The 22,743-nt window shown below is 46.1% G+C and overlaps 2 protein-coding genes across 10 annotated transcripts in view; one reads left to right on the top strand and one right to left on the bottom strand.

Moving 5' to 3' along the window:
- Positions 1–11,374, bottom strand: part of abch1 (ATP-binding cassette, sub-family H, member 1) — a 20,221-nt gene extending 8,847 nt beyond the window's left edge. The window contains exons 1-10 of one of the 7 annotated variants that reach the window (XM_049008541.1): positions 11,262–11,332; positions 10,458–10,537; positions 9,478–9,626; positions 9,114–9,273; positions 8,746–8,900; positions 7,108–7,215; positions 5,015–5,108; positions 1,933–2,007; positions 1,479–1,662; positions 126–222 (exon numbers count right to left, since the gene is read on the bottom strand). In XM_049008541.1, coding sequence (XP_048864498.1) covers positions 126–222; positions 1,479–1,662; positions 1,933–2,007; positions 5,015–5,108; positions 7,108–7,215; positions 8,746–8,900; positions 9,114–9,273; positions 9,478–9,611 — 1,007 coding nt within the window. In that variant the 5' untranslated portion in view covers positions 9,612–9,626; positions 10,458–10,537; positions 11,262–11,332. Of the gene's footprint in view, positions 1–125; positions 223–1,478; positions 1,663–1,932; positions 2,008–5,014; positions 5,109–7,107; positions 7,216–8,745; positions 8,901–9,113; positions 9,274–9,477; positions 9,627–10,457; positions 10,572–10,601; positions 11,037–11,056; positions 11,061–11,261 lie in introns of those variants that run through there. The other 6 variants (XM_049008542.1, XM_049008538.1, XM_049008539.1 and 3 more) reach the window with 6 other exon arrangements.
- On the top strand, positions 10,447–22,743 carry lgalslb (lectin, galactoside-binding-like b). 3 transcript variants are annotated; one of them, XM_049008547.1, is made up of 7 exons: positions 14,012–14,409; positions 14,960–15,043; positions 15,138–15,226; positions 16,450–16,633; positions 17,739–17,911; positions 21,175–21,382; positions 21,703–22,743. In XM_049008547.1, exons 1-5 carry the CDS (start codon positions 14,377–14,379, stop codon positions 17,880–17,882), a joined length of 534 nt encoding a protein of 177 aa, XP_048864504.1. In that variant the 5' UTR covers positions 14,012–14,376; the 3' UTR covers positions 17,883–17,911; positions 21,175–21,382; positions 21,703–22,743. The 3 variants fall into 3 exon arrangements, with proteins under 3 accessions (XP_048864505.1, XP_048864504.1, XP_048864503.1); XM_049008548.1 differs by lacking the exon at positions 14,012–14,409 and adding an exon at positions 10,447–10,559 and having other exon boundaries at positions 17,739–21,382; XM_049008546.1 differs by having other exon boundaries at positions 17,739–21,382.

The following is a 22,743-nucleotide window of genomic DNA, read 5'->3' as shown; positions in this document are numbered from 1 at the left end:
GTGCACGCTGAGGTCAGGTTCAGTGTCGTTCCATGGGTGCCTGTGTCTTTAAAGCCTCATTAATTATGCAAAAGGCAAGAGTCCCGACGGGACGGTTGAGCCGACGCCTCCCATCCCCTCCTCACCCTGGCAACCTCTTCATCCGCACCATCGTCTTGATCATCAGGGCTGTGATGTTGCGGCACTTGGGGGTCATGTGCCACACCCTCACCTTCCAGTCCGCTGCAGAGACGCACAGTCATGCACGCAGGCCAAAGAAAAACACAAAATTGTGATCAATAGTAAGCATGAACATTTCAGCATTTTACACCTGGCACCACTCAAAAAAAGACACTTAGGTCCCTATTCATGCATTACTGTAACCCAGAGGGTCTCAAACTCGGTCCTCGGGCCCCACAGCCCTGCTTGTTTCCCAGCTATCCCTGCCCCACACACTGCTGATTACCTGGATCAGGTGTGTTCAGCCAATCAGAAGCTGAAAGACAGCTGGGACTTGTGTGTGGGGCAGGGATAGCAGGAAAACAAGCAGGGCAGTGGGGCACGAGGACCGGGTTTGAGAACCACTGCTGTAACCGTTGGAGTTGCAGGGGGGACCGGAACCAACCCTGGGCAGTTTGCCAACACACCACAGGGCCAATTTAGACTCGCAAACCAATCTATCCTGCATGCTTTTGGACCATGGGAGAAAACCGGAGCCCGTGGCAGAAACCCACATAAATAAAGGGAGAGCAACTCCACACAGAAAAGACCCGGGACCGACCCCAAGACCTTCTGGCTGTGAGACAGCAGCGCTAACTACTGTGCCACCATGCCACCCTGTCAGGCCCTTCATAAAAACTAAATGAAACATCCATCCATCTTCCAAACTGCTTATCCTACTGGGTTGCGGGGGGTCTGGAGCCTATCCCGGAAGCAATGGGCACAAGGCAGGGAACAACCCAGGATGGGGGGCCAGCCCATCGCAGGGCACACTCACACACCATTCACTCACACATGCACACCTACGGGCAATTTAGCGACTCCAATTAGCCTCGGCATGTTTTTGGACTGTGGGGGGAAACCGGAGTACCCTGAGGAAACCCCATGACGACATGGGGAGAACATGCAAACTCCACACACATGTAACCCAGGCAGAGACTCGAACCCGGATCCCAGAGGTGTGAGGCAACAGTGCTAACCACTGCACCACCATGCCGCCCCTAAATGAACCACTTAAATTAAATTTACTGTATACACACTGAATACTATTGCACAGTTTCATCGTACATTTCATTCACACACAAAGATACCCTTACTCTCGAATTTTACTGTCTTACTTTGCAGTCTAATTTTCTTGTTTTTTTTAATCAGTACTGTTATCTTATTTACTGCTTTTTTTATAATTTCCTTATAAGCATAATCCTGGATGCAGGTGGACAGTGGAATCTCACTGCGAGGATGCGCACTGCATGTCTGTGCGCGTGATAAATAAAACATACGTGTGAGTTTGGAGTTCTGGGCGGCGGGAGCCGGCGCCTCACTCAGGATGGGCTGGCTCTCCTCCCGACTGCCCTCCGACGACTGGCTGTCCTCTGTGCGCAGGTCCTGGGGGCTGCCAGTGCAGGGCTTGTGGCCCGTCTGGTCCGAGGACTCGCATAGCTGCAGGAAGACGGCCTCCAGGGTCTGTGACACAGCACACCTGCTGTCAATGGGGGGGGGGGGGGGGCTTGAGCACTCTCGCAGCTCGGCTTATTATTATACTTTATGTTTAATGGTTACATATCAAGCTCATTCGGGTTTGTTCAAAGGCACAGCAGCAGATGGACACAAGGTTGTCCGCTTTCCGGCAGGCCTTGATCACGTAAGACGGCATGGACATGATGAAGGGGGGGGCAGCTCACTAAAAAACCTCAACCCCCATCCCACCCCGAACCCGGAACCCGCTCCACACACCGTCACGCTGTGCTGCTTCATTAGCGCGTCCGGGGGGGCTTCTGCCAGCAGACGGCCATTACGCATCAGCCCTACCTGTGGGGGGGGAGACAGACAGCTTGAGCCCCCCAGAGACAATGGCGCACAGCACGTGTCATACTGACACTCATTGTCTTAAGGTCATGTGAACAGTGCAAAACAAACACTCTTTTAAATGTCCTTCCTGGATGTCAGTCTAAATGCGTGTAAAATTTACCAAAAACACACTGAGGTTAAACAGAGTTACCAAATTGCCTGTAGGTGTGTGTGTGAGTGGATGGTGTGTGATCGTGCTCTGTGATTGGTTTGGCGCCCCATCCTGGGTTGTTCTCGGCCTTGCGCCTATAGACTTCGGACCCCTGCTACCTTGAACAGGATAAGTGGTTTCAGAAAATGTATGGAAGGATACTGGTAACCAGTTTCACATTTTGCCAAAAAAGACCATCATGACACCTTAGGACGGGACATCACCGACACCTTAGGACGGGACATCACCGATACCTTAGGACGGGACATCACCGACACCTTAGGACGATACATCACCGACACCTTAGGACGATACATCACAGACACCTTAGGACAGGACATCACCGACACCTTAGGACAGAACTTCACCGACACCTTAGGAAGGGACATCACTGACACCTTAGGACGGGACATCACTGACACCATAGGACATCACTGACACCTTAGGACGATACATCACCGACACCTTAGGACGGGACATCACTGACACCTTAGGACAGAACTTCACCGACACCTTAGGAAGGGACATCACTGACACCTTAGGACGGGACATCACTGACACCATAGGACATCACTGACACCATAGGACATCACTGACACCTTAGGACGATACATCACAGACACCTTAGGACGGGACATCACTGACACCTTAGGACAGGACATCACCGACACCTTAGGATGGGACATCACTGACACCTTAGGACGGGACATCACTGACACCATAGGACATCACTGACACCATAGGACATCACTGACACCTTAGGACGATACATCACAGACACCTTAGGATGGGACATCACTGACACCTTAGGACGGGACATCACCGACACCTTAGGATGGGATATCACTGACACCTTAGGAGGGGACATCACTGACACCTTAGGACAGGACATCACTGACACCTTAGGAGGGGACATCACTGACACCTTAGGATGGGATATCAGTGACACCTTAGGAGGGGACATCACTGACACCTTAGGAGGGGACATCACTGACACCTTAGGACGGGACATCACTGACACCTTAGGAAGGGATATCACCGACACCTTAGGACGGGACATCACTGACACCTTAGGATGGGACATCAGTGATACCTTAGGAGGGGACATCACTGACACCTTAGGATGGGATATCACTGACACCTTAGGATGGGATATCACTGACACCTTAGGATGGGACATCACTGACACCTTAGGAGGGGACATCACTGACACCTTAGGAGGGGACATCAGTGATACCTTAGGAGGGGACATCACTGACACCTTAGGATGGGATATCACTGACACCTTAGGAGGGGACATCACTGACACCTTAGGAGGGGACATTACGACATTATGACATTAGCACAAGCTACGCTGAAGCTAAGTTGGCAGGGGATAGATCTCCAGGAGCAGTGCTGGGCAGACATAAGACTTTTGCGATCAACATATGGCTACAGCCAAAAACCTTATTTACCCCCAGGTATCAGCTGACTGAGGCAGAAAAATGACTGGTTCTTCATAAAAACAGTCTGGTCAATGTATCAGTAGGCCACATGGTATCATTCTTAAAGGTAATGTCCCCATGGCACAATCCTTAAAGGTAATGTCGCATGATGGCTACCAGTGCTGTTCTCCCACCAAGCGGAGGAAAGCTGAGATGGCTTCAGATGCCAAGAAGGGTGCACTCTGCGTGTTTGATGTCACCTCCAGGTGTAAACACCACTATTTAAATTTCCCTGGAGTTTCTTCATCTACTTGGGCCTCATTGTGTACTTGGGAAAGAAAAAAAGAGTTTTGCAGCCGCCTGAAATCTTGGCCAGAGGGTGTTTGAGGATAGCGGCGCAGCTGAAGCTGTGAGGAAGCGGTCACCCGCACAGATGACTTCCGCGTCATAATCTGTCGAACGCTTTTGTGCCGGACCAGATGGCCTCCATGCAGAGATCTGGCGACAGCGGAAGCCGACCAATAAAACCACCAGGAATTTCAGCTGTCACCTCAGCCAGCACCTGCCTCTGTTTACTCTGGGACGGGGATCGCGGTGGTCGAGCTGCTTGACCTTTTGTCCCTCTTCTGTCAAAAAATGCAGTGGCAGCATGTGCCACCACAGTGGAGATGTGCAACCAGCACACTGGGTCTCTGTGAAGATCAGCCGTTACAAAACTCAACCCAACTGCAGCCCGTAAGAACACTGAAGTGATTTCCTCAAACTAGTTTTGCTTCTGCATTTTAATTCCCCCCTGAGCACAAAAATAGCTTCCTTCCTAAGATCTGCTTTCTGCCATGTGGCAGCCAGTAAACTTCTCGCTTGTGAATCTGCACCCTTTTTCGTGCATTTGGGCACAGTAACCCCTTCACGTCTCACGGTGGGTGCAAGAACAGGAAAGACAATGCCGGAAAAAGTGAAAACACATCTGTGGGCGTTGTTTTCTCCTGTGAAGCACCCAGCGGCTGACACCTGTTAAACGAGCCATTTCAAAAGGTTACACTCGAGCTTTTCTTTAGCAAACGAACGTGTGGACATGATTTTATGCTCCCCCTTGTTCAGATGTGTTCTGCGTTCTGTGTCTAGCTCAGGACGCAAGGCAGGGGACACGCTGAAGGGGATGCCAGGCCATTGCAGGGCACACACTCACGCACACCCACACACACTCACACACTATCATACAATTCAGGCTCACCGGTTCACCTAACTTGTTAGTCTGTACGTTTTTGGGCTCTACATGGAAGAAGCCTGAACACCACTGGGAGAACATCCAAACTCCACTTGCACACAGCTACCCTGGGGGCCACCACAGAGACAGCATAAAGGGACAGGGGCTTGGGGCGCTCCCACTTACCACGTGTGCTTGGCCGGCCTCCTCGATGTAGTGCGTGGTGATGATGACGGACACCTGCCCGTCCTTCACGATCTCCACCAGGTGCTGCCAGATCCTGAGTGTGTGGAGGCGAGGCATGGGTGAGGGGTGACAGCTTAGCGAGGGGTTCTGAAAAAGGCCAGTGTCCTGCAAAGTGTCTAGGGCAGGGTTTCCCAGGCTGGTCCTCGTGGACCCACAGACAGTCCACATTTTTGCTCCCTCCTAGCTCCCAGAGGGAGCAAAAACATGGACTGTCTATGGCTCCCTGAGGAGCAACCAATGTTTTTAACCCTCGTCCTGGTGACACAATCACTATTCTCACGTTCTACCGAAACTGCCATAGCTATTTATGCTTTTACAATGAAATGGGTGGAGACCATGCATCCATTAAACTGCGCACCCATTACAATGAAATGGGCGGAGACCATGCCTCCATTAAACTGCAAACATAACTGCGCATCCAGTTCCAGATCACTGCAAGCCTGGAGCCTGATCTAGGATGTACAAGGCAGAGAACTCCCTGGATGTGAAGGCAGTTCATCACAGAGCCCACATTCACAGTAAACAAATCAGAATCACTAACTCCCCCAAGCCACATGCCTTTCCCTGTGAAGAAACACAGAGTACAGTATAACACAGGGAGCAAATGCAAAGCCAAGCAGAGGCAAGGCAGGCCACAGCCCAGGAAGTGTGAGGCTACAGTTCTACACACTAAGCCACCATTCAACTGAGTTTTATGTGACTTAAAGTTGCTAAAGGCTAACGAACAGGCTATGGGGGTGCTGTGTGCTCAGCGAGTTAGGATGCGGTGCCTATGATTGGAATGAGTAAATTCACCATTGGACCCCCGAACAAGACCCTTAACCCCCAGCTGCTTCCGCTACTGGCTGGCCCTGCCTTCTCAAAAATATAAGTTGCTTTGGATAATGGCGTGTGCTAAAAATGTGAATGCTCAAACGCAGGTCCTATTAGAGATCCACAATAGGCACGCATGTGATAAATCGTGTAAGGGGGATTTATTTCATCTTGCATATTTAATAGCATAAAGCGCACTTGGGGAAACGAGTAACAATTAAAATAAAATGAAAGCCCTCCAGCAAATTATGTAACAAAAGGGCAGATTTATGCAAACGGATCTCAATACTCATGTGAGCTGCCCCAAGTTTCGCACTCGCCGTACGTGTCGTTCATTCAGCCAATGGCAGAAAGTGACTGGAAAAACAACTAGTTCGCAGAGTACGTCACAGGCTCACGGCTGGAGAGGGAGGCCGTCAGGATGGAGACAAGCTACAAAAGCAAGATTGGGGGTTAGGGGTTAGTCAGGATGCGGGGCAACTATTGAGCAGAGCAGAGGCATGCAGAAGAACTACAAGCTGCACGGAGAAGAAGTGTGCATGGCAATGCTGAAGGAGGTCATGCTAGCAGAAGAGCTGACCATCTGTGCGGCCAAAACATAGCTGTGCGTAACGAACAGAAGTGTGTAAACAGAAGTGCGTAGCGTCAACAGACGATCTCTGTATCGCAGACAGAAGTGTCCGTCGTAAACTAAAGAACCGTCCATCGTGAACTGATTTGTGCGTCATAAATATAACTGCATATCATAAACTGAACTGTGGATTGTTAACAGAACCACGTATAATAAACTGAACTGTGTATCGTAAACAGGAGAACTGTGTAACGTGAACTGAACTATCTATCGTAAACATGCGGACAGTAGTCATTAAAACAGAAAGCGGACATGTTGCATATAGAATGCTCCTCAATTAATCATGCCTCAAAGCCCCTGCCATGACGAGTCCCCACCCGCCATGCGTATACATGAGGGTCAGGCATGGGAACTGGGACCTGAGATGAACTCTGATGGGTTGGGGTGTGGCGTTTAGGGTGCAGGTATTATCATGCTCTGTGATGAAGGTGTGCAGGGGGCACCATGCAGGTTTACTTGCAGATGAGGCCCAGTGATGGGTGTGTCATGTGACAGTGTGGGCGGGGAAATGTGCAGGATAGAGAGCATGGGGGCAGAGTCCAGAATTGTGGGTGTGGCCTGCTTATAAAGCAAGGCTGGGAGCACTTACTTGGCACGTAACACGGGGTCCACCCCTACGGTGGGCTCGTCCAGTATCAGCAGCTCGGGGTTTTGGAGCAAGGCAGCACCCAGCGACACTCTCCGCTTCTGCCCTCCACTGTGGGGGGGGGGTGCGGGGACAGAGACAGAGAAATAAATCAGTCCTGATTCCTTAATTGCCTCAACACAATCCTGGTCTTAGACGACAAGCTCCTGTCAGGTCCCGTAGCTCAGCAAGTACAGCATTGTGCCAGTAACGCAAAGGGTTGTGAGTTCAAATACCAAGGAGCACTTTGGCATTGTGACCTTTGAGTGTAAGTCCCTGAATGAATGCCTCAGGTAAGACCATTGGTATAAGTGTCTCGCTGGTGATACCTGAAAACCAAAGAATTCCTATGTGCTTGTACGCATATTTTTTTAAAGACTTTTTTTAGGTTTTGACTTTTTAAAAAAATTAACAGTTGTACTACATAGCACCTTTAAAGCTTCAAGCCTGCAGTTCGTTAATGCATTCCATTACATGCCCCAGGTAACAAAAGTCTGGCTTGTTCTTCGGTGAGACTTGAGAGACAGCCGATTTTCCCCAGAAGGTCTAAGTGATGAGAGACAGTGAGAACCAGCAGAAAGCTCCCGGCTCCGTCAGCTGAGCTCGGCGCTCAACACTGCGACGCCATGCCAAGCATTTTCTTGCAGTTTATGAGTGCCTCAAAGGCGTCCCTGAAGATGTGAGCCAGAGGCTGCGAGAATACCGAGGCGTCCGGCACGTCAAGCTGACGCCACTGAAAGTGTGCCCTCCAGGGCGATGTCCCAGTTTTTTAACAGGACGGGGAAACAATAAGTCATGATGTACTGGCGTCGGAATGATCCACTAATGAGGCCGGTGCTCCTTTTACTGGAAAATGAGCACAATAGAACTCTTCTAGATCCTGTTTCAAGCCTGTGGGAAAATGAATGGGATTGGTGGCTTCTGAGGAAAGGTTACAGACAGTCAATGCCCTGATTGGATGCAAATGAATGAAAGGCTGAAAGGCTGCTGGTGAAGGCGACCTCTTGTCTCCCACGCCAAGATGAATTCCAGTTGGGCAACATGAATATGTCACATGGTCTAAGATTGAAAAGCCAGGCCACCAATGACAGCTCAGAGATGGCAGGCTGGGGGCGGGATAAACCGGAGATTTGATCTGGGCCAGGATTTGTATGTGAATTCAGACTGCCGTTGACCTCACCCCCAGACACACTGACAAATGAAGTAATTATTAACCATGTTCCATAAAAATTTACCACTCCAACCCCCTCTGTCAGCAACTTTTACCGTCACAACGCCTCAAGCATTACTAGTGCATGACATGCCTCCCTCTTTTCTCAAAATGCGGCCAATCGTCACCCAGGAGCCACCCTGATCCACAGCTTATTCCGAACAACCACCGCGTCCGCACCTTCCAGTATTAATCACACGGTGCAACTTCTCAAACATCTGCAGGACATCTTGTATAACATCCCATACAATAATCTTACTATTTCTGGATGATCTTAGGGACAACACGGCTCTAATGGCACAAAAATGACCACGCGACCCAGGCGGATTGACGAAAGAACACAAGTGAAGACAAAAATAGGGCAGGAACAAGAATAGAAGCAGGCGCTTTACCTGAGGTTTCGGATCAGGATGGATTTCTGAGGCAGATCCAGGAAATCGATGAGGAATTGCATCCGGGTCTGCGTTTCCTTTCTGGAGAGGCCATGGATGCGGGCGAAGAACCACAATGTATCGCTGATGGTGAACTCGCTGTACAAGGCCAGATCCTGAGAAGGACGATTGAAATGAACTTCCACTTGGAGGTGTGGACTATGTACGATTTAGGTTTAGGAGCTTTTAGCTTTTAACCAGCTCAGAAGGAGGTGAGGAGACTGACAGACTTAAAGTCACAAGCAAACATGACCTGAGCGATCACTCTCAGACTGTGAGAACATGGTCTCACTTGCTCTATCGGCTCGTTTGAACTTGCTGACCCCTACCTGAGGCATGTACCCGACCATTCTACCGGGCACCCCGTGTCCGGGAAAGGCAGGGGGCTTCCCCAGCACCGTGATGTGACCCCGTGAGATCTTCAGCATTCCCACAATGCACTTCAGCAGCGTGGTCTTGCCGCAGCCGCTTGGCCCCAGCAAGCCATAGCTATGAGAAGGAACAAGAGTACATCAGAAGGGCAGATGTGCGTGTCAATAAGATATTTTAGTGCTTCCCAATCCGGTCCTTGGGGACAAACAGACAGTTCATGTTTATGCATCCCAGCCAGAGACGAACCAGCCTGGCATGTTCTATGCACTATACGGGGGTGGGCATTTTCTTTCAATGTTAAACATAAAGGCATGGACTCACATTTGTCCCTGTAGCACGGTCAGATTGAGGTCGTTCAGTACCCTCAGCTTGCCATAGGACCTGCAGACATCCCTGCATTGTATAGCAGCTGTTCCAGATTCCAGCGTGCTGCCCGACTCAACATCGCTCTTCATCCTGCTTGGGACGGTCTTCAATAAAGGCAGAACAGATACCATTGGACAGCAAACAAACCCAAAAATGCATCTTTTTTCTGCAGTTTTGAGCTGAGTGAATAATCAGGTTAAAAACCTGAGAGCTAAGCACCTGCTGATTTGCCAGAACGATTTAAAGTGGCTCTCTTTTGAGTTTCTAAGTGCCGAAATTTACCGGAAGCCATGCCCCCCTCGAAGAGCACGTACCCCCAAAAAAAACTATGCAGGGCACAGTTGTGCAGCCCAACTAAACAGCAGCCAGTTCTTATTAATTATGCAGTTTCCTGTTAGATATGAACCTGACAGCATTCAAGCATAAGGTGCCATTTAAACCTGGGCAACAAAACATGGGTGATGTTCTGATCTCACTGGACGGTATCATAGCAACAGATCCGAATCGTCAATCACCGAAATTAGGTCATATGGATCATAATCCGTAATCCTTAGTGCTTTTTCGCCAAATGCATTCTTTTGTCGTTAACATTTCTTCCGTGAACTTTTGAGCCCAACTGTAGTTTAAATACAATTTTAAATCGGGTCGGTTTCGCTTATAAAAACACAGCCTGGAGCTGTAGTGTTGATCTCGTTTTCTCAGACTGGCACAAATCCCAATAGGAACTTTCAGTTATCGGTTCACTTAATTTTCACTATATTAAAACCTGCACCTGGCGGGGCACGTTAGTGTGACTGTGACTGTAGATACGTTTCACTTTTATTAGCAAGCTTACTAATATATCGACAACATAATGAAACACGCTATCAGATTACGTAATATTACATGAATTTAATTAAGATGCACCAATGAGGGGTCACCCTGACTAAACTCACCGTGAAAGAGGGCACCCGGGCTACCGAAGCTGCCGAATTCCAGCGGCGGAGCGACCTTCCAGCTGATAGCCCCAATCTAGCTGCGCGACAGTGGCGGAACAGGTTGTACTGATATGCGCAAATGTTCGCATGTTCCCGACTCACCTGCTTAATTAACTTAGAAAGACGCCCGATCCGACTGCACGCAATTCCGTCCAGGTCTTTGTAACAGCTGCAGTATTTTCTCTTTGTTTATTCGATTTAGTTACGCAGATTCTTACAAATAATCTGCTTTACTTTAATTTATACAGGTCTCAGCTGCAGCAAAATAAAAAGAGGACACTTGGCCCGGTAATGTGTCCCTAAATTATAGGTATGTTACACTGGAGTTATGGCAAGATAAGTCTCTTTTTAAAAAGCGATTAAAAAAATTCTGTCTGAGTTATTTTTAAAACACATGAATCGAGAAATGCTGCGCCACCCGTACAGAAAGTGACGTTTGACATTCAGATTTATATGCGTTCTTTTCTCTTTCGAATGAGGTATTTCCCGTTTTGGGGGCAATGCGTCATCGCAGCATACGCGTGTTTAAATCATTCATATAATAACATAGTCTTTACGTGTAATACTCCATATTTAAATATTCATTATTAATTTCTCCTAAGCATTATTCGGTCCCGCTGTCGGGGCATAAATCCAGCTTGTCGGTTGCTTAGCCGATCTGGCACGTACATATAACCGTTTACATATATGAACATATTGTATACGTCGATGTATTTCGTTACGACATAAACATTAACCGGCGGGGATGCATATTTCCTTTACCCGTTCGTCCATCTCTGTGTCTTCGAGCGGTGCTTTCGGGGCATCACCGGCAGCATCTACCGCCATCATTAGGGGGGGGGGGGAGCAAAGGCACGCCGGAGCGGAGGGGGCAGATGCGGGCAGGTTAATGCGCTGGAGCCGCTTCGCGATACCAAGGAGAAAACCGTGATAAGCAAGTACAACGGTGTAAAAATATGCAAAACCTATCGCGACGATCATCATTTTTATATGAGGACTTGCAAAACCCCAAAGGTCAAGTTCACACTTTCTTTTACACCGTGTCGTTGTTTGGATAGGCTATTCATATCCTTTGAGTTTCAGTAATGAAACGCGCCGCGGTCTTTCTCCCCCCCAGTATCGTTTGCTGTGTCTGCTACATTTACAGTATCCTGTGTCCCACCTGTCGATAGTATTACCGACAAGTTTCATCTAATTACTAGCCATTCCATGCCATCGGGAACAGGCAATGCCCTGGCGTGCATTTCACCTATGCGTGAAATACAAGTCATGGAAAGTGATCGGATTAAACAGATTTATGTTTAAGTAAAAGTTAAATATAATGCACACAGTGATGGATCAGATTCAGAAGTAAAACTGTACTTGTAATGTCAACACCAAACAAAAATACGGTTCAATATAAAGAAAGTGCGGACTCAAATTTGCCTGAGACATAAACAGAAAAGTCGGTTACAATGATAATTGGCATATAGTGATCGATTTCACCCAGACAGACGTGATCACTACATGCGGTTTCCACTGTATATGATTGGGTTGTTTCGGTTTGTTGGAGATGTTACTGCATCCCCCACAAGCTCCATAACAATCATTATTCCCTCCTGACAGAAGCGGTATCCTTCAGTGTTTGTTTAATGTTTAATGTTTCCAAGACAGTAGCTTGAAAGCAGCCATTTTGCGGTTGTTTGTGAATTGCTCTTAGTGACTTTAGTTCTCCCAGACTTAGGTGCTACTTTTAGCGCTAAGGGGCTTTGTGAATTACTCTTAGTCAAAAAAACCTACATTTAGGACTGACACGCCCATTATTTTTAAGAGTTTCTCTTCTCCTCCTTCCAATAGGCAAGTTAGGAGCTTCTTTTAACATTAAGATGCTTCGTGAATACTGGCCCAGGTATGCAGAACCATAGCCTGAAGAAGTACAGCTCACGGAGTGGTATCCAGTGGTAACCATTAAAAATTGTTTTTTTTTTTTTTTTTTTTTTTTTTTTTTTATAAAAAGCACTCAATTCTTAAGTTTTTGATGACACAAACACGCACGCTGAGGGACAGTTACAGTACAAAATCAGCAAAGAGGAATAGAGAAAGCAGAGGTATCAGATCAACAAAATAAGAACCTAAAAACTGTTTGGTGGAGGAACATAAGCAGCTCACTGTATTTTGTATTTACCGATAATCCCATACACTAAATGTCATAATATAGGCCTAGTTCAGTTTTCTAACATATTACAGTATGTATTAGTGTGAAGAAATAACCTTTTTTTTTTACAATATGCTGCTTTTATAACACAAAAATGTATCTTTATGTTTAAGACGCTCTTCTAAAAATTACGATATTGTGTGCTATACAGCAGCTCGAGCCCAGTTGGCACGAGGGAGTCCCGTCAAAGTCCCTGAGCGGAGAAATCACTCGAGAGGGACCCTCCCCCATAGTCGACGAAATCTATTGGGGGAGCCCCCCCACCCCCCAGCCCGGGGTACAGCTAGAGGTTTAGGACCCCACTGAAGCATATCTTTTTTTGTCCCCCAGTCTGCACCAGTCCAATTATTTTCCAATTTTATTACGAACTCCTCTCATTTGGAATCATCTTAAGTCCCCCGTTACAGTGCCTCTGCCCCCCCCGGAAATGTATTGACTCCGAGTCAGCCTAGAAGGGTCCCAGAAAAAGCAAATACGTTTTTGTGCTTCATTCTTTAATTAACATTAATTAACTTTAATTTCTTGGTTTTAGTAGCCTATAATACCCGGTGACAAGCTATCACCACTGTATAATATAATTAGTAACGTAGTACTACCCTTGGGGAAAACAATTTGTTTTAAAAAAAATCATGGTTAGATCGTGTTTCACAGCCTCCACCGTAGCGCAAAGCGTTAAATCGGTGCACTGGCAGTTCCCATTGCAGTCCTCTCATATTATTCTTCCTCCTTTGCAGTTCCATTCCTTTGCCACATGGGGGCAATATCTCACTGACTTTTGCTAATAAGCCTACATGACTATCGTTTCTATGTAGTAAACATAAAGTCAAAGAACGTCGCGCGCGGGGGGAACCTCACTTTAAAGTATCCGTATCCTACGGCCTAACAATACCATATATTGAGCTGTAGAATTCATCAGTGCCTACATAAAGTAATTACATTACTAATGCATCTCAATATCCATCCATCCATTTTCCAAACCGCTTATCCTATTGGGTCGCGGGGGGTCCGGAGCCTATCCCGGAATCAATGGGCACGAGGCAGGGAACAACCCAGGATGGGGGGCCAGCCCATCGCAGGGCACACTCACACACCATTCACTCACACATGCACACCTATGGGCAATTAAGCAACTCCAATTAGCCTCAGCATGTTTTTGGACTGTGGGGGGAAACCGGAGTACCCGGAGGAAACCCCACGACGACATGGGGAGAACATGCAAACTCCGCACACATGTGACCCAGGCAGAGACTCGAACCCGGGTCCCAGAGGTGTGAGGCGACAGTGCTAACCACTGCACCACCATGCCGCCCCCGCATCTCAATATCATTTCTCAATAAATATAAAAAAGAAAAAAATGTGCTTATAGGAAATACAAAATGATAAATAGTAAATATTACGTATGTACAGTAAAAGGGAAAAGTATTTGGGTAAAAGAAATAGTAAGGTCCCACCCATATTATTCCAGTATAAAAATAAGGCGTTTGGCCATTTATGTTTCGGATCGACACGGATTATTGGGCAGAAAAACGTAGGAGCCCTGGGCGTCGCTTGCTTGTAGTTCCTCGTTGGGTCTCTAGTCCAACACCTTTCGGGGAGCAGCTCAAGTCCCCGCCACGCCGCCAACAAATTCCTGAGCTGCTCGGCCTCCCCAGCTGATAACCATCCTATGCTATTCTGTACAAGATGGCGGTTTCGGGCACGGAAAAAAACGGAGTTGTAAGTATATTGCGAGAAAGCGGATCTTATTGTTTCCTTTAAATAGATGGTGGAAATGGGTGCGTTGCAACTGCGATCGCGATGAATCTATGCATGTCATTGTGGCTCCTGAAATATGTAATGCAGCTGCAGAAATGCACTGGGCAAATGCATCTACGTGCATGTGCGGGTGGTTAAAAAAATCAATGGGGCTTCTGCGGTTTTTGACTCGAGGTGCTGGCACGTTGGCACGGTCTTGACAGCATCGTTTATGAATTTATGTTCCGTGTCACGACTTCCAGCGCCGCGGTACGCGATAACGACCAGGATACAGTCTTGCCACATGTTTTTACACGCGTCCGGTTTGTGTATTGTTTCGTTTCGCCATTAATTCTTCCATATTATTTTGGAATCCCCGGTTGATTTAAACGTCAAAAATGTCTCTCCCCGCAAGCTCGTTTCTTACTCCTAGCAGTGCAACGTTTTCTCCCGTTTATGTTTCTTTGTGCTGGAACAGTTATATATATCCACTGACTGTTATCTTCGTATTGATATTTTTGCTTGTAATAAGAATACGGAAGATGAACATCTGAACAACTCACTGACCAATCCTGGTCTGATTTCTCCCGACAAAGAAGACATGACACGCTTGCTGGTAATGCAATTCTGGTCATTTTTAAGCATGTTAAAGGGCCCCTACTTATGCGTGGTTTGGATGATAATGTGAGAAAATACCGTGGCTTCCACAGACTGTTCCGTTCAGCGGCCGTATCAGAGGGGGCATGAGGCCGGGGAAGAAGATCATTGTCATGGGCATTGTGGATCCCGACCCCGAAAGGTAAATTTACTGATAAATCATGTGCTAACATCGTTTTGTATTTCTATTAACGATGTCGTGCCAGTGGCAGCTAGTATTTCGGGATAAAAAATTGATAAGCAGATATATTTGACTTATACTTACTGATAGATTTGACTTTTAGTCTTAGTTTTATATTATTTCTTTGACCGGTGCCTACACGACAATTCCTTAATCTCAGTTTTGCATTGCTTACATAATTGTATGTCATTTTCTCTCTTTTACTTGTTTAAATGTTTGTCTTACCATAGTCGATTTTATTGCTCAGGACTTTGATACTTGTGTTTTTTTTAATGTGCTTTATAAATAAAGATGGCTTGACTGTTTTTTATTGTAATGAGTTTTAACATTTAATGCAGTTTGGCATTAAATCTCTGCTAACTTTGATTTCAATTTATTCAAATAAATGAGTTTATGGGCAGGTTAAAGATTAGGCCTGGAAAGATTGAATGGGGATCATTGAAATTCACACTGATAGGGCCGAGGTGGCCTCCATTCGGTTTAAGCCGAAGATATTTGCGTGACTCTCGAATGCATCGTTCAACAGGTTGTGATTTATCTGTTCAGTCATTTACATATTTATGATCGGAAATGTTATAAGGTGTTTTCCATGATTATATTCAGAAGCGTTTCTGTACTGACAACACTTTGCGGGAAACTGTCTAGCAGTGACATAAGAACAGAGGATTGATCAGTTTTTTAACAATAAATAAATTCTCTATTAATCTGTAAGTCTTTCGATCAAGAGATCTTATTACTCCTTGTGTGATATCCAAAGATGCACAAGATGTATGTGCTGAGTCTTAAGCACTATGTAAAGCACTCTTAAGAATGTATGTATCGCTCCTTGGTTTATGCTTGGGGAAGTCTGGAATGTATTTTGCTATTTTATTGCTTACGTCTAACGTTTTTAAAATATGATTTTAAGGCAGGCATTTTACTAGAAGCAGTGTGGGTTGATTTATTGGTGAAGGTGCTGTGTGAGGTTTGAAATGGCATTCCTAGTGGGACTTGAATCTAGAAGCATTGAAGTCATAAATTTGTGTCCTTCTGTGATGCTTATAGCACTCCTGGAATGGAGATTAACCAAATGTCCTGCTGTAAAAGCCCAGCCAGGATTCAATGAATTTTGTAAGATATGTGTTATATGTATCATAAGTCAGCTTGGAGCAGATGGACGGTGTTAATGTCCCCTTGTCCCTCAGCTTCTGCGTCAGCCTGACGTGTGGGCGTGGCTCGGAGGCGGGGCCTCCCAAAGATGTAGCCCTGGAGCTCTGTGCACGCTTCGCCGATAGGCAGTTCCTGCGCCGGGCGTGCATCTCCGGCGTGTGGGGCGAGGAGGAAGCGGCCATCGCCTACTTCCCTTTCATACAGGACCAGCCCTTCAGGGTATGCCGCCCACCCCCCGATTCAACTTGAGACTGAGATGAGATACTAGAATCATCTCTTTACTTCATTCCATCTTTATCTCCCCAGACATGTATATACAGGTGAGAGACATTTTAAAGGTCACAGCCAGGGCTGGAAATGCAACTCGCCCACTTGACCTGGTAATTAACTAGCAGAGGTGCACAGTTCAGGCCCAGAGAATATAAATCCAGACCAAGATTTTGTTTCAACCAACCAGTTGAGTATTGACTGTGACTCTTTCTACTCAGTTGGTTGGTTGAAACAAAATCTTGGTCTGGGTTTGTTCTCTCTGGGCCTGAAATCTCCGCCTCTGGTTCCATCATATGCACAATTTTTCTATGTTTCCTGGCATTTAAACCCGTGACTTTGGCATTACTAGTACAATCTGCTACTTGTTGAGTTACAGGGCTGGCAAAATATCTTTTGCCAGTTTACACCAGGTTATTGTAACTCGGGTGCTTCACCTGCTCCGGCGCTGCATGAATATCCAGACAAACACTTTGACAGGCTGCTGATGTAGGACTGAGATCCACTTGGCAGAAGAATAATGAGAACTGGGAGGTTATCTGGCAGGAGCTCCACTCCCAGTACGCCGGGGGGGTGTGCTGGTTTACGTCCCAGCTGAGCTCTCAGTTGCCGTTTTCTTGCTTTGAATGAGCTGAATGAATGAATCTCATCCTACAAACATAATCGAACACATTAGCTGCGATTCATTTAGCTATCAACCGAAAAACCTATTTTCATATTTATTCATGTTTAACTCCCTGAAGTCGTAGCTCATTATTTGTGAACCGGTGGTGACTTTGTTGTTTTAGTAGGTTATAAACGATTGAATGGTCTGTAAAATGCTGGATCATTTCGGAAGAACTACATAAAGGTGGCACATTTTGCCAGGATTAGGGTTTGATGTGAGATTATGGGTTCTTAGTGTTTACATGATAAGGGTGAATTTACACTAGCAGTGAAGGACACACGTGTTTCACAAGTACATGGATGGGCGTGAACCTGCGTTACTATCGCTGTTGTGACATTTAAGTGTAAAGGTCCAGGTCACCTCTACCCCCCGATGTGTGTCTCCGTGCAGATGGAGGTTCACTGTGAGCACCAGCGCTTCCGCGTCTTCGTGGACGGACACCAACTCTTCGACTTCTACCATCGCGTGGCCTCCCTCCTGACCATCGACTCCGTGACGATACGTGGGAGTTTGCAGATCACCAAGCTGGGATAACCCTGCGTTCGGGGCACGCCGGGGGCGAGGTGGGGAGTTTGGGGGGGAGGGGGGTGTTCTCTCACTCTGAGTCTGTTGGACCTGCCGGAGCATCAACTGTGGTGCCGAGACTGAACCCCCCCTCCCCCTTGACTAAGCTGCACCTCTCATGCTCTCTCACGCCAGGTGGACCTACGAAATCCACCGCTCGATGTTCCCACCCGAAGGGGTGGGGGGGCCGGAGAATTCACACAAGTGCGTCTCGGTCGATCGTATGAATACATAATAAACAAAATTGAACTTAGTGAGTCTTGACAGGATGTATCGTGTGCTAAGTCGTGCCATACCGCCGGAGAGCTTCCCTGTGGAAAACGACCTTAAAAAATTACCTGGAAGTGCATATATTAATCATTTTTGTTGAATTAATAAGTATATAGACTCTCAGGAAACAGCTAAAACTGCTTTTATTTGTAACATGCATTACTAAGATTTTCAGAGAAAGGTAGCGGCGTCAAAGGGAAAGGATGGGATGATTTGGGGAATTCTGTCTCTCTACATGGGCATTTTAAGCTACGAAATTCGAGGGCTGCCAGCCCTACGGTTGGTCAGGTGACTAAGGCACTTCCAGGTCAGAGTTTTGTAAATACGGAGTTCTTGAATTTTGTTCGCCTCGTCCGTTTGACGTAGCGAGCGACGCAGGGGTTGCGTGCGTGCTAACACAGGCAGAATTTCTTTGGGGGTAATAACGGAGGTGACCGGTTGACTTTGCCTGGTGGGGGGGGGGGTTCTGCAGTGGGGGCTACGCTGTATATTTCAAGTCAGGCGTTCATGAAGACGCGAGTCGCTGGACAAGAGCTGCCTCGTGTATGACGGCCTCCCTGTTTCCTCCCAAGACATACAGGGACGGCACAACAATATGCAATTTAAAACACCTAAAACAGACGACCCTGTGACAAGCTGCACCCTATGACAGTTGTTACCTTCCTGAACTGCCTGAATGTAAAATATTTGAATAAATATTTTTAAAAGAAACCACAGTAGCTAGCTAAAATGTAATAATTCTGTCACGGCTTTTGAGTAGAACGTAGCAGGCTGCAAATCACGACAATAACTGTAGCGTCTTAGTAACTTTTCCCATTTTTTGCTCGACAAAGAATTATAACCCATTACTGTATTTTTAGCAGCATAGCATCCAGTCGTGATTTTGTCGAGTTTTTGATTTTGTTTCTTACCACAAAGAAACGCAGTAATCTTTTATTGGCACTTACACTGTTAGAGGTTGGTGACAGTGGCATAGTAGATAGAGCTGAGCTGTTAATTTGTTTGTGTGTTCTTGTGTAGTGTGTGCGGTTTTGTAGGTATGGAACTTGGTGAAGGCAACCGATCGGCTGGTGTTTCTCTCGTGCTGTGGTGGCGTCTGAGGTTTTCCGCCCCGCGCACCGCCCGTCCTCCGCCGCCACTTAGGTGGATCGCCTTTACTCCAGCTTCCCGTAGGCGCTGCCTCGATGAAGGATTTGTTTTTTGTTTTTTTTTTTGCGCACAAACATGCCAGACGGGTCCAGTTTGAGGTGGAGCTATTGACGTGGAGGGCGATTAACGTTTACACCCCAGGTGGAAAATCAGGTTCATTAGCCACACCATTATAATTATACCGTGCTGCGGTCCCTTTCCGGTGTTCCAACACTCCACATTACTTCTAACTGAGCTTGATTTAATTTGTTTTGGCTAGTGAACAGTAAGTCACAATGCATTATATATTAATTCCTAAAATAGATCAGTTCGGTTACAGTGCAGCTTGGATCTGCAGATGTTACATGAGAACTGATGAGATAAATATGATTGATCACGTCGGCACTGGGGTCAGAGGAGGACCAGTCCATCCCCAGGATGGTTTAGGAAGGGCTGATTAATACTGGAAGACTTCCAGTGCTAGAAGGCATTATGAAGGACTATAAAAAGCTGCTTCAACATGCAGTCAGAACTACATTAAACCTGAAGCATGTTTCTTAAGCACTGACCAAATCTAGCTACTAAAGTCCAAAAGTTGGATAAAGTATATGGCACTATTAAATCCAGATTAGTGTGTGTTAGTTTTGCTCGTTAAATAATTCTGTTTAACCCATTTTAGATCGTTTTAGACAATTTTACACTAATTTATTGACTTTTGAAAAAACTCTTGAGGTACGGTTTTGGTCTGTTTCAAGCAGCCAATTCAACTGGACGTGAATGCAGCCCTTTTTGTCCTGGCCTCATATGCAAGGTCTGCTTGCATCTGTTTTCAAATGCTTCCAATAAAAAGACTGAAGGATTATGATGAAGGAAATGCTGAATTGCAGCGCTGCTAAAACCGTTAGCTGTCTGGCTCTGAAAGGGGGAGTTCAGACGGACGTCGCCGTTTCCTGATTGAGACCAAACCTTTCCGTGGTCGTCTCCATGGCCACAGTGTTCGAATGCTAAACAGGGTTACGGACTGACGGCATCAGTGTGGTGTTTTGTACCGAGCGAGCGCGCTTCATAATTGGACAATGGTGTACTGTGTTCCCCAAACGATTTTTTTTTAAACAATGGTGTTTTTTTTTTTTTTTTAGTCAGTTGAGTTTACGTTTGCTTAGTGACACTAATGCTGTTCCTGCTCTGTAAACAGGTCCAACACACATGTTAAGGCCAAAATCTTTTTTTTATTTAAGAACGTATTCATCAAGGGTACGATGTAAGCATCGCCCTGTGTCATTGTCATTTGTCATTGTCACTTGTCTGCTTGTTTATGAGAAGTTTCATATAATCACTGCATCATCTGTGATATCTTAACTAATTTGTGTGGCGTTCACAATGGTGGAAAAACATCTCCCGAATTTGCGTACCAGTTGAGTTAAACAATATTTCTTTCTATGTTTTGTCTAGAGTTTATGGTTGTTGTAATTATTGAGTTTGCAGTTTTATCATAGCTAATCCATATTGTCTTGATGTCATTGAAAAAAATTATTGTTTCTGGACTACATGGAAAAACATCGCACGCCTTCCAGCCTTCCCAGGGCGGGTGGTGATTCTTACTTTTGTGCACGAGACCACAGAAATCAGGCATTCAGGTTTTCTGTGCGAAAAGTGTGTGCGCCCATCCTGCACCCCCCATCCCGCTTGTGCGGCAGCAGGATCGTGATCCTCAGTCTTACATCATCTAAATGAAGGACAAGTCCATATTTCTGAAAGAAAGCTTTTGGGGAATGTCTGTGTTGGTGAGTTTCATATTGCGTTGAAATGTGTTGTTTTTTGTTTTTTTTTCTCTTCGAATTTATGAACTAATAAACATATCAAGTGGAAGTCTTGGTGGCGTGAATCTCCTTTCTGAAGCCACTAATCCGTGCAAGTTGGACAAGTGGCCTGTTTCAGAACAAGAAGACCTCGGTGTGGCCACTTTTTCTGGAATGTGGGATGCTTCAGTGTCTCATTTGCTTCGGATCAAGCAGCCAGCTTTTTGGTGTTTGACGGGATCCTCGCAGGTGACACACGACAGGCAGCTCAAGGTGAGCTGATCCATCTTTTCAGAGGCTGCATATCGATTGACGTTAACTGTTTGCTTAAGAAAAGCCCGAACTTCTCAGCTTGCTAAAACTTCCGAGTATTTTTTTATCATCTTAATGAAATCATCGCTTTGGGAGACTTAAAACCCGCTGTTGTTTTGTCAGTTTTTTCATTTCTTAATCTAAGTGCCCTAAAGAAAATACCATGTATCAGGAGTGGAATGCAGTTTAGCTATAAGAAAACGCTACACTGGGAATCTGGTGGCTCCAGCTGAATGAGTAGGATGTACCAATGGGTGCTGACCGTCCTTTGTAATTTCCAGGCTTACTGGACTAAAAGTTGACTGAAGAATGTCAATGAGCTTCATGGGAACCCGGAAGGTCTGGATCATGCAAACTGCCAATGATGGCTCAGGACCTGGAAATTGCTCTGCTGTTTATGAAGCCTGGATTTGTCATTCATCCATGGACGGCAGTGCTTTGATGTTTGCGCTTTGTGACATTGTGCAGGACATGATTACTGGATATTTTAAGTGCCCTATTCAAAGCCATACATTGGCCATGTTAACAGATTCAGTCAGAGGCTGATCATAATATCGGTTTGACAGCTAGTTTGACTAGAGACAGGAAATCTTCTGTGAAGGAGGCAACTGTGAATGACTGTGTTTATAGGGGCTATATAAACAAGGGTGCAAAAATTCATTGTCGCCTCACTGGTCACAGTTCAGTTTGGGCTATTATTGAATCACTCCTCATTTTAAAAAAATTGTAAGTAGTTTAGCGGAATTGACTAAAGCACTGTACTCTACTGAGTTCTCAGACCAGAAATTTCCTAGAAATGAGGTTTTCGAGCATCTATTAATAGGCTGGCAGAGTGGAGAAGAAGAATTTAACTAATATGTTATTATGCTTTATATTTAACTTTGGGTCTTTGGATATTTTAAGATCGCCGAGAGAGAGGACAGTAAAATGAATTCGTAATTTGGTGGTGAAAAACATATAATGTATGCAGATATAAGATAAGGTTTCGTTCGGTCTCACGGTGACCGTGAAGTAGGGACGTCTTTCAGTGGGATGTTGGGATGCCACACATCGCCCGCGGGGGGTGGTAGAGTCCCTGAAAGGAACCCACATAATCACACAGAGGGTTGGGACAGGGATTTCACCCGCAGTGGTGGGGGGGGGGGGTGGTACTGAATCACCATGTTACATCACCAGTTACTTACCAATCACGTCACACAAATGCGCTTTATTTTCCCATAACAGAGAAGTTCAGCAATAAATGATACAGATTCTGTATATTAAGGGTAACTTTCTGTGAGTTATGCTCCTATTTGCCTGGATCTGAGGTCTGTCGCCACATT

This window comes from Brienomyrus brachyistius, chromosome 3, assembly GCF_023856365.1.
Source record: "Brienomyrus brachyistius isolate T26 chromosome 3, BBRACH_0.4, whole genome shotgun sequence".
In the NCBI taxonomy this organism is placed as follows: domain Eukaryota; kingdom Metazoa; phylum Chordata; class Actinopteri; order Osteoglossiformes; family Mormyridae; genus Brienomyrus; species Brienomyrus brachyistius.
The sequence above is the reverse complement of the archived record's forward strand: the minus strand, read 5'-3'. Positions and strand labels throughout refer to the sequence as shown.